Source organism: Protobothrops mucrosquamatus, unplaced genomic scaffold, assembly GCF_001527695.2.
Source record: "Protobothrops mucrosquamatus isolate PMUCROS unplaced genomic scaffold, P.Mucros_1.0 scaffold1378, whole genome shotgun sequence".
Classification (NCBI taxonomy): domain Eukaryota; kingdom Metazoa; phylum Chordata; class Lepidosauria; order Squamata; family Viperidae; genus Protobothrops; species Protobothrops mucrosquamatus.
The window spans coordinates 566,988-579,052 of NW_015387567.1; the positions used below are offsets into that span (position 1 = coordinate 566,988).

The following is a 12,065-nucleotide window of genomic DNA, read 5'->3' on the forward strand; positions in this document are numbered from 1 at the left end:
ATCCACAATTGCATTGAAGTCACCCATTATGCAGATACTATCATATTCTATCTGGCTGATAATATTATGCAGTTTCTTATAGAAACGTTTTTGCCCTTCATTCGGGGCATAGATTCCAACAAGAAGAATTTTAGTTTTATTCAAAATTACTTCCACTATTAAAATTCTGCCATCTTCATCCTTATAAATTTGCTTAGCCACAATTTCTTGTTTGATATATACTACCACTCCTCCTTTCTTATATTGCGAAAGTGTCGCAAACATATTCCCCAATTTAGGACAATTTAATAAATATTGATGTTGTTTTTTTATGTGGACTTCTTGTAACATAATTATATCTAAATTCATCTTATTGAGCCTGTTTAGAAACTTCTTCCTGCTTGATCACAGGAGGGCACTAGCCCGCCCGTTTCATCCATGGCAGCCCTCCCAACTGACAGGGAAAGACCGGCCATAGCAATATTGTTCGTCACTAAGGTGCTGACAGCTGAAGACAAAATTATTACCAAGCAGATGAAACTGGGTGAGATCTGATCTTCTCTTTAAGACTTTAAATATATTTTCCTGCAAAAGCTGCCCAAAGTATTTTTCCCCCTGTGAGGAGAGAGGGAAGGGAACATCTACCCCACCCTCGAAGAACAGTGGTGACTGACTACCTAGGGGAAACAAAGCAATTATAAGAACAATTTTAATCTAATTGGATGCATATACTTTTGAAATTTGGAGACTAAAAGTTTTCCTATTTTTACTGGAGATGTTGGTTTTTATCTAAAAAGAAAAGAAATAAACCTTGAAAAACTATTATAAAAACTTTGGACTTAAAAAGTTTTAAACGGCATCGGTGACATCTTGTGGCGAAGTATGGTATTACAACTTGTTATTGACTAAAAGAGAATTGGCTTGAAGCCCAGACTCTAGAAAAAACTCTTTTGACCTTGACAGATACCACCTGTAAAAAACTCAGCTGTAAAGAAGGAACTTTAGGGCGGCATATCTGGCCTGTTTGAACTACGAAGGTAAACCTTTACTAATTTTCAGAGTTATATGTGGGGAATTGCTTTCCTATTTCTTTACATGAGAAGTATCTGTTATTAAACAAGATGATGGAATACTTTGGACTATAAATTGTTATTTGGCAAACAATTTCCACTATAAAGACTACCTACAACACGTGAAATAGATGTCCCATACCTAGTTATAAAAAACAAAAAACTATTTTAATGTTTGATTTTAAAGACTTCAGCTTAACACATTATCAAGAGAATATGGATGAAGTTCAGGAAAAAATCCTTTCTGTGTTGAAATCAATACATGAAACCATTATTTCAGCTTGTAACAAAATAAGATGCAAAATAAAGGAACAAGATGCCTGCTTAGTTATACAAACCCAGATCTTGACTACAACCAAAGAACTAACAATGCAAAAAGTAACAGGAGAAGTGGAACAACTAAATACTAAGATAGAGGACCCAATTGACCAAAAAACTGTAACCAAATGGTCTTTCTTATTCCAAGTAATACATATAATAATAATAGAGGGAGAACTGTTTGAGGATTCAAATGTACTGATATGAAAGGTTAGTTGGCAAAGGAAAAAGGCCAGAGTAAGGCTGAAAGAAACTAGGGTTTTGATCTATTAGAGGGGATTTTATATGACTGATTAGAGGGGTAAATATCATGAAAAATAGATAATTTTTAGAAAATAAAGTAACATTATAATTGAATAGGTAAGATGTGTAATAAGACTGACTTTTGGTTTAATATGGTGGAAAATAGATAACTTTTAGAAAATAGAATAAGATTATATGCAAATATATAAGATGTGTATTTAGAATATTAGATTTTGTTATGAAAAGGGAAAAATGTAGAAGTTGAGATGCGGGAAACTCTGGTCACCTAAAGCTTGGAAATTATAAATACCAAATGTTAATTTGAATATTGATGGGAAATTAAAGCCTGGGAAAAAAGCAATAGCAGGACATTGATTGTACAGTATATAAGGGTTGAATGCAAACACAATTAAGATATGTATAAGCTAAAACTTATTGATAAATGTAACAAAGATGTTTTTACTTAGTTGATAATAATAAGAACTATATTAGCTTAATATAAGATAGTAGATATTAAGGGAAAAAGAGAGGAAATATCTGATGTTGTAACTTGAGATTTGTGCTAAAGATTTATGTATGTTATTAAATTATTGATCACCCAGTCACCATGTTTACACCATGTTTAATTGTAAAATTAGAAAACTAATAAAATATTAGAAAAAGAAAGAAAGAAGAGCAATGGAGAGAGCACACAACCCTGAGCTAATTGCCCGTGTACTAGATGTTTTTTTCTCTAGCTTTACTTGTTGTAAAAAAAATTGCACAGTGGAAACAAGATTTCTGAGACAAATAAAAACTCTCTGGTTTTATTCATGTTCATTTGTCTGGATTTTCAGAATATATGTCATGTCAACTGAATATATTTGAATGTCTTATCAGTGTTATTAAAATTGGGCAGAACCAAGCAAAAAAACCCCAACAACTCTATATTCTATTATCACACAGACACATTTAGGATTTATATGAATCAGCAAATAAAGTAAGTAAAAAATACTTCTTTTTCTTTTTTGCCCCATTGTACAAAGTTGTGTTCCTTGAATTGCCGGGTTATGGTGGTTATTTTCTAAACTTATATTAACAAATATTTCGTGAATGAAGTCTGCTTGATCACAGAAAGTATGATGCTCACATGTTCAGCTCCCATATGGAAATGCCAAAAGAAGATTATGCCTTGGATAGTCTATCCTGTCCTGAATGTTGGATCACAGATGGAACATCAACCTGAGGTTGTGTAACCCATTTTGCTTTTATTCCCATATGCTCCCATTTTAGTCCAGTATCATGAACAATGCTGGCACCTCTGAAGATACCAAGCCTTTGCCAAATTTCCAACAGATGGGATCCTTGAATTATTCATCCCCAAGTCCAGGATCCCTGACAAAGCATGTCTGCGCAATTTGTGGAGACAGATCATCAGGTATTCACACCTTGCATGTCAAGGGGACTATCTGGGAAGTATTATATAACTATTATCCTATAATATTGCCTCAGGATTTTTCCTGTTGTATAACGCTTTCAGTTGGTTATGCAGAAAGTATCTCTAGTGTTTCTTCATTCAGAGTAAAATCATTCTTAATGCATAGATTTTGAGAACATTGGACTATTGTTTTATTTGAGGCCAATTTTTTTTAGGAGCTAATGAGGGGTGTTAACTGCTCTCGCAAACTAACAGTGCTAAAACATCCATGCCTCAAATAATTTCACTCCTTTCCCTGGTTGGCTGCTATTCTGATCACATCTGGGTCCTTCCCAGTATTCTGTATCATAGTCTGGTCTCTTCCCTATACAGTTTTCTTAGTCCTCTCAGGCATATTGAGTGGTTCTGTATTTAACCATTTCTGAAACAAAATGCCCTGATAGTTTGAATGTCCAAATTCAAAACTACAGAAAACATTTAAACTTGCTTATATATCCCAATTGGAATGTGCTGATGTGTGTTGCTGTATTGCTAGGGAAGCACTATGGGGTATACAGTTGTGAAGGCTGCAAAGGATTCTTTAAGCGGACAGTAAGAAAGGACCTTGTCTACATATGTCGAGATAATAAAGACTGTCTGATCGACAAGCGTCAGCGAAACCGTTGCCAGTATTGCCGTTATCAGAAATGTCTAGCAACAGGCATGAAAAGAGAAGGTATGTTACTAAGGTATACACATATATGAACATATATATTAAGATATGCATACACAAACCATCTTTAATTATATCAGAAGAGCCATTCCCCATCATCCAGTCAGAGCTGAAGAAGCTTCTTGGATGAAAACATCTTCAAAGAAAAGCAAGAAGGTCCAGTTGCCTTGTGGAAAAAAAAAGCACCTTTGGGACAACCATGACCTGGATGACTGAGAATCTCCATAGACATCTCTCATAGCCCCATTGTTTTGTTCTTTGTCTGGAATAGATGAATCAATCCTCCATCAGCTGAAAGTCAGCCACTGCTAGGTAGTTTACTCTATACGTTTTATGTTCTGCCATTTTGAAGAATATAGGAAATGTGTTCTGAAGTCTCACTGTGGCAGTCACAGCAAGTAAAAGAAAAGATGCAATTTGTAAATTAAAACTATCCATTTTATACTTTGCCAACTATAAAATTGATGTGGGCTAGAGAGAGAGAGAGAGAGAGAGAGAGACTATAGGTGTATAGTACAGGCCACCTAACCAAGCAGAGGAAGTAGATGAATGTTTTGCTGATCAGTTAAATGAGGTGTGCAGAAAACATACCATTGTGGGGGACTTTAACTATCCTGATATCAAGTAGGCAACACCCTGCAGCAAGCAGAGCCTATTCCCAAAAATTAAGAAGGAGATTAAAAATTCAATGTGTGGAAATCCTAAAGAAAAAAGCAATATTTGTCCAGAATTCTATAACCACTGGGAATAATGGTAGCTCACAAACCAACATCAAACTCCAACAAGAGCTGTACAGAACCAAGGACAAATACTAAAGGAAGAGAACAGCAAGGTAATCCACAAGTTCAAATGCAACAACTGTGACCAAATCTATATTGGACAAACAGGACAATTAAAAACAAGAATCCACGAGCACTGACTAGCAGCCAACCAGCATGACCACAAATCCTTGATCTCAATCCATAGCGACACCAAGCACCATCACTGGGACAGAACAAAAATCATTGGCCATGCCACCACATACCACGCAGGCAAATTTGTCAATGCCTGATATTCAACGAATAGGTCAATCAACAAACATATCAATCTGGAACCAACCTATGAGCTCGTAAGAAGCCAGATTAATCGGGCAACCAACTCATCACTGCACCAATCACCTCCTCACTTGGTGACCTTCACATGACGTGACCACCCAGTCACATGACCAACCAACCACGTCACCACTTAAGATAGATAAAAGTGGAGGGAAACTGAGACTGAAGATGTTGCCTAGCCTAGTGACAAAACGTTTGGAAGCTAAACAGCAAGCTTGGAGAACAAACCACCACCAACAAAAAGGAAAGTATAAAAAAAATGGAAAGGTGCTCATAACAAGAGCAGAACTAGAATACAGCCTACTTCTTGGTAAATTAGAAAAATATGGTATAGATAGCATCACCTCCAGATGGATTTGTAACTGTTAAGAAACCATACTCAATATGTAGCGCTCAACAGAACTACACCCACATGGAGGGAAGGATACAGTGACCTCAAGGTTCTGTCTTGGGCCTAGTACTCTTCAACATTTTCATAAATGATCTAGATGAGGGAATAGTGTCAAATTTGCAGATGACACCAAGCTGGGGGGGGGATAGCTAAAACTTTGGAATCTAGACTCAATATTCAGAAGAATCTTGATAGACTTGGATATTGGGGCCTATCTAACAAAATGCAATTCAATGTTAAGAAAAGTAAGGTCCTGCATTTAGACAGGAAAAAAATCCCTCATAGTCATTGCTGAGGAAAGTCTTATTAGAATAACTGCCTGAATATAGAAAAGAATCTAAGGAAGAAGAAAACCCTATTCTGGACTTAGGCACGCTCCTGATGGGTGGGGGTCAGAGATAATGTAAGAAAGTCACAGTATGAAGGTGTTTATATGAAGGTCACAGTATATTTCAGGAGTAGAGAGTGACAAAATTCTTGTGGACCTTTTCTTTGTGCACTAAGCGGTTCAAGAAGAGAGGCAGAGAAGCAGAGAGCGGAGTGAGAATGAAGTAGAATCTACAAGCAGCAATGGTGGAAGTCTTGAAGATATGCCTGTGGAAAGAATTTTAGAAGCTGAAATGGCAGTTGAACCAAAGTCTGAGTCATATGGTGATGTGAGTGCAGAAACCTCGGTAAGTGAGATTGATATCAGTGCTGTTCCTTAGGCTATGAGTAACTGTGAGTTATGTGAGTAACAATGAATACCCTGAATAAAACACATGAATTAATGCACATTCAGAAAAATGACCTCTTTGGCAAGTGCACTATAGGTTCATAATCTTATGACATAAACAAGCAGAAGCTCGAAAGTTAGGACAATCTGTCCATTTTGGTTTCTCTGTCTAACAAAGTACTAATCTGAAGTTGCTTGTTCCGCCTCTTTTTCCAGACACACACCTGGGGAACATAAGTTGTTTGGATTTCCTCCTGATACGTTGTATTTAGCTAAGTGTTAAGCTTCTAGAGGGTATTTTAAATAACAGTTTTTTGCTTTACTAACATTGCTTGGGTTGAATTCCCAATCTCAGGAATACTCGATTGTACATGCAAATGCTTTCTCATTCGTTCGTTCGTTCGTTCGTTCGTTCGTTCGTTCGTTCGTTCGTTCGTTTGTTTATTTATTTATTTATTTATTTATTTATTTATTTATTTCCTGACTTTATTATTTTTATAAATAGCTCAAAGAGACTTCATCCTCCTGTTTTCCTTCATCCTCCTTTTTTCCCACAAAAACAACCCTGTGAGGGAGATTGGGCTTCAAACATAAAACCTTAACCTCTGCTCCTCCCTCCCCTCACCAAAGCCAGAAAGCAGAAGAAATTAAGAATTCGACTTAATTCTGCTAAAGAATTTTGTGAGCAAGCACAGGCAAAAGGGCAGTAGTTAAATTCACAGAGGTCATTGCCAATCCTGCATAATGGGAGAGTTCCTTACTTGGAACCAAACTGTCTTGGGCTGATCTCCTAGGATGAAATGGAAGAAAGACACCCCAAATTCACTACCTGGGCTGCTGTTTCTACAGTGTGCAGGTCTGGCATTTGGGCAGTGTTTCAGTTTCTTAAAATGCACTTTTGCTTGATATGGGTATGGCTTTGTTGATTGGCCACCAGTATCATGTCATAGTCTGACCTTTAGACTTTTCAGTTGACAGAAAGACAATTTTTTTCTTTTTTCTTTTCTTTCCCTGGTTGAGGAAATAGGGGGAAAAGATGGCAGAAAATACCAATTGAAAACAAGAATTACTTCATCACCCTGGACTGTCCTTGGGTAGATAGACAATATGGAAAGACTCCTACAATAGATTTAATAGGAAGACTGTTAGTTTCTAAAATTAGGTTTATAGAAAAAAGCCCAAAAAAGTGTTTTTGCTGGCTTATGTACTTGTTTCTCCCTTAGACCAATGATCCTGTCACCAATATTTGCCATGCAGCTGATAAACAGCTTTTCACATTGGTTGAATGGGCCAAGCGGATTCCACACTTCTCAGACCTGACATTAGAAGATCAAGTTATCCTCCTCCGAGCAGGTAATGGCTTGTAGGCTTCCTCTTTGCCATTGCTCTCCTTGAATGATCAACACAGCACCAGATACTGGAAAACTTGCATGATGTAGCTGTAGGTTGTAGCTGATGAAATGACTTAGATGAGGGAATAGAAGGGGAACTCATCAAATTTGACACTAAACTGGCAGGAATAGCCAACACCACAGAAGACAAACTCAGGATCCAAAAAGATCTTGACAAACTTGAACAATGGGCCCTATCCAACAAAATGAATTTTAATGGGGAGAAAAGCAAAGCTTTACATTTAGGCAGGAAAAATCAAAGGTACAAGTACAGATTAGGCGAGACCTGGCTTAAAAACAGTAACTGTGAGAGAAACCTTGGAGTCCTAGTGGACGATCACTTGAATGTGAGCCAGCAGTGTGCAACAGCAGCCAAAAAAGCTAATACAATCCTGGATTGTATAAACAGAGGCATAGAATCAAGATCACGTGAAGTATTAGTACCGCTTTATAAAACCCTAGTAAGACTACACCTGGAATACTGCAACCAATTTTGGTCACCGTATCACAACAAAGATGTTGAGACTTAGAAAACGTTCAGAGAAGAGCAGCCAAGATGATCAAAGGCCTGGAGACTAAAACAGATGAAGAATGGCTGCAGGACTTGGGTTTGGCTAGTCCACGGGTTGGCAACCTGTGCCTCTGGAGCTGCATGCGGCTCTTTGAGCCATCTCCTGAAGCTCCGGAGCCTCCTCCGCATTTGCAGAGAGAGAGACAGAGACAGAGAATCACTTGCACTTCCCTTCTCTCTCTCATGCAGACTTGCCCCCTTGCAGGGCTCCTAATTGGCCCTGCCCCCAGGTGCCCTGCCCCCTGGGAGAAGGGGCCAGGAAGTCCCTTTCCTGGGTTGGCCCCGTCCGAGGCGCATGTGGCCGGGGAGCCGTGCAGGGAAGCCCCGGGATCCCCACTGGGAGCGGCCCACCAGAGCTTCCACTGAGCGGGCCAGCCCTCCCGCAAGCTACGGCCCCGAGGGAGAGCAGCCCCTGCAATCCCCAGCTTGCACGACTGTTGGCCCCGCTGGCCGGGAAGGTGCACCAGAGTCCCGGCTGCCGGGAAGGAAGAGGGAGATGCAGCAATGGCAGGAGAGGAGAGCCTCCTCCTGGGGCCTGGCGCCGGTGGCCCGCAGCGGCCCGCCGCAGCTACATCGAATGGGCAGAGGGCGAGCCCCAGCAGCACAGAGTCCTGGCTGGGGTGGCGGCGGCTTCCTCACCCTCACCCTCCTCCCTTTCTTCCTCCTGCTGCCCCCCGGATGGCTTGGGCGGGTGCTGGGGCAAGAGGGGCATCTGGGGGTGAGCAGCTGGGCCGGCAGAGGGGCTGGCAGGGGCCAGTCAGGTAAAGCAGCTGCACCATCAGGGCCAGCGGGTCGCGCGGCACCAGCCCCCGCTGCGGCTACATCGGATGGGCGGAGGGCGAGCCCGGGCAGCGTGAAATCTCAGCTGGGGTGGTGGCGGCTTCCTTGCCCTCCTCCTCCCTTCCTCCTGTTGCCCCCTGAGTGGCTGTCCCAGCTTGGGTGGGGCCGGCAGGGGCATCGCTCCCTGGGCCGCTCCCTGGGCACCCGAGCCAGCCACGTGTCTCCCCGGGCCAGTCCGTGGTGCCCCGGCGCCTTTCAGCACCTTCTGCTGCCTCCTGCCTCCCTCCCCTCCCCGCCCCTTTGGCGCCATCTGCCTTTCGTTCTCTCCTCATGTGGAGAGAGAGAGGGAGAGGAAAGAGAGAAAGAGAGACAGAGAGAGAGAAAGAGAGAGAGGGAGAGGAAAGAGAAAGAGAGAATGAGAAAGAGAGAGGGAGAGGAAAGAGAAAGAGGAAAGAAAAAAAAGGAGAGGAAAGAGGAAGAGAGAGAAAGAGGAAAGAAAGGGAGAGGAAAGAAAGGGAGAGAGGAAAGAGGAAAGAGGGAGAGGAAAGAGAAAGAGAGGAAAGAGAAAGGGAGAGGAAAGAGAAAGGAAAGAAAAAAGGGAGAGGAAAGAGAGAAAGAGGGAGAGAGAGGAAAGAGAGAGAGAAAGAGGAAAGAGAAAGAGAGGGAGAGGGAGCTGAAAGAAAGAGAGAAAGAGAGGGAGAGAGAGAGGAAAGAGAGAAAGAGAGGGGGCAAGCAAAAGCCCCCCCTCTTTCTCTCTCTCTCACACACACACACACTGAGTGGGGGAAGAGGACTGGCAGACCGAGGGCAGAAAGAAGGAGGGAGGGAGGGAGGGAGAGAGAGAGACCCTTTTGACATCTAAAATGAAGATAACACTGCATATATCCTTATATATATATATATATATATATATATATATATATGAGAATTAATTATACTAAAAATCCGACTCTTGGGTGTAGTCATAATAAAAAGCAAATAAAAGCCGAGCACCAAGAGGAATAAAATTTTTAAAAAGATTTAATGAGCCAAGCTTTCGTCAGAACCATCTGACATCATCAGGGCGTTAAAACAGCAGTCTGGAAGAAACCCTTATATAGCGTTGATCGCCTGCATCCGGCTCCTGATACGTGTTAATGGACCCAGCTGTTCCTGCCGTGTTACGGGCAAGGTGCCTACTCCAATGTAAGAGGTCCCTTTAAGTGTTTTACGCCTTCTATCGCAGCTATTCTCTACCCCCGCCCTCCAGGTGGGGGGAACCCTTTCTATCCTCCCCGTCCGGAGCGCACAAGTTCCTTTCCTCTCCCTTTCCCTTATCTCACCACTCAGATGTAATGTTTCTATCCCCCCCACGGGGGTTATCACTGACCCTCCATCCTCCCCCCCTCTCTCTCCCCCACTCTCTCCCTCCCCCCCTCTCTTCCCCCCTCCTCCCTCCCTCTCCATCCATTCGCCTCTCTCTCCCTCCTCCTGATCCCCTCTCTCAACGGGTCGTATTTGCATAGCATCCAAACAACCTGACCCCCGTGCCTCGATGCTCTCACCCCTCTGTCGGTATCCGCCTGGTCCGGCCTTACNTCAGGATGGAAGAAGACGAGGTGATGGTATCATTCGATGTCACCTCGCTCTTTACTTCCATACCACGGGATCTCGCTATGGAGGTCCTTGGAGAACAACTGAGGGCACGTGAAGGCACCGGTTGCCGTGACTCACTGCGGGTGGAAGACCTGTTGAGACTCATTGAATTCTGTTTAACCACATACTTTACCTTTCAAGGGGTTGTCTATGAGCAAATAAAGGGCACCCCTATGGGCTCCCCCATATCCAGCGTAATAGCTGAAGCGGTTCTCCAGCAGTTGGAGCGTGTAGCTATGTCCCAGTACCGACCCAAATTTTGGGCTAGGTACGTTGACACGTTTGTGGTCGTCAAACGGAATGAAAAGACCAACTTTATGGATATCCTCAATTCGGTTTATACTGATATTGAGTTCACGGTGGAGGATGAGGTCCGGGGCGCGATAGCATTTCTGGATGTTTTTGTGCAACGACTACCAGATGGATCGGTTAGTACTAAGGTCTATCACAAGCCCACGCACACGGACTGCATCCTCCACTATGATAGTAACCACCCTGTAGTCCATAAGATTGGGTGTGTCAAGACGCTGTTTGGGCATGTCCGGTCACACTGCAGCACAGTGGAGTCTAGAATGGAGGAGACCAGACACTTGCACCGTATCTTCCGGTTGAACGGATACCCCTTAAACTTTGTGAGACGTCATTGCAAGGTAGCTGGACCCTGACGTAATTGCGAGGAGCAACCCCAGGAGCAGCCCGTGCGTGTCACCCTCCCGTATATTCACAATGTCTCCGGGGCTACAGCCAGACTCCTTGCCCCGTATAACATCAAGGTGGCCCATAGACCTGACCTGACCCTGCGAGCCAAAATCATGCACCCCAAGGACCAACTCCCCATCGCTGAAAGGTCAGCGGTAGTATACCGAATTAAGTGCATGGACTGCCCACGCAATTATGTGGGGGAGATGTCCAAACGGTTGGGGACCCGCATACACGAACATAAGCTGGTGGTAAAAAGGGGGGAGCAGCGCTCGCAGGTCTGGTCACATATGGCTGAAAGTGGCCACTGCTTTGACTTTGACCTTGACCAGGTCCAGGTCTTAGCAAAGGACAGCACTAAAGGGGGCCGGCTGTTGAAGGAGGCATGGTTTACGGAGGAGGAATCCATTAACCGTCACATGGAGATGTGCCCGGCGCAGCAGATGCTTAGAGCGTGGTGCATGGACTATCCCCTGGATCATCGGAGGAGGACAAGATATGACGGACATTCCTGCCGGGAGCAGGGAGCAAGGGATGCCCCGCATGCTCGGACAGAGGATATTCCCCCCTGCCGGCAGGCTACATCTGCAACGGACCCAAAATCCCCAAGGGAAACCCCTTGGAACGCCGGACGAAGCACGCATATTATGATGATGCGGTCCCGCTGGAATAAGGAACAGGACCCCCTGGGAAAGAATGATGAGTGCCTGAGGCTTGGTGCACGGCAACGGCAACCTCCTCCCCCCTCCCCCTCCCCCCAGGAGCAGCATTGGCTCGCTCCATGAGTCAGCATCCATCCCGACAAACCCCCTTGGCTGATGGAGGGGGGGGAGTGACCCGCATCCGCTGGGGAAGGGAACGAGATCCCCAACAGAAGGAATGCAAGAATGTTTAGGGAGGTGGGGAATGGAGGACTACAGATGAGCAGGAGGTCCCTGGGGTAGGGAAGGGTGGGGGGTGGGTGGATTGCCGGGAAGGTAGGAGGTGGAGGGAGTCGGGATCGGAGGCAGACTGTCGGGACCGCCGTGGCCGCCATAAGGCCGGACCAGG

General features: G+C 43.8%; 1 protein-coding gene across 1 annotated transcript in view; it reads left to right on the plus strand.

Moving 5' to 3' along the window:
• The window catches only part of RXRG (retinoid X receptor gamma), a gene marked incomplete at its 3' end in the record, with an annotated part of 92,438 nt that overhangs the window by 67,784 nt on the left and 12,589 nt on the right, over positions 1 to 12,065 (plus strand). The window contains exons 3-6 of the mRNA XM_015821655.1: positions 2,883 to 3,027; positions 3,563 to 3,742; positions 5,729 to 5,898; positions 7,163 to 7,292. Of these exons, the coding sequence (XP_015677141.1) occupies positions 2,883 to 3,027; positions 3,563 to 3,742; positions 5,729 to 5,898; positions 7,163 to 7,292 (625 nt within the window). The remainder of the gene's footprint in view (positions 1 to 2,882; positions 3,028 to 3,562; positions 3,743 to 5,728; positions 5,899 to 7,162; positions 7,293 to 12,065) is intronic.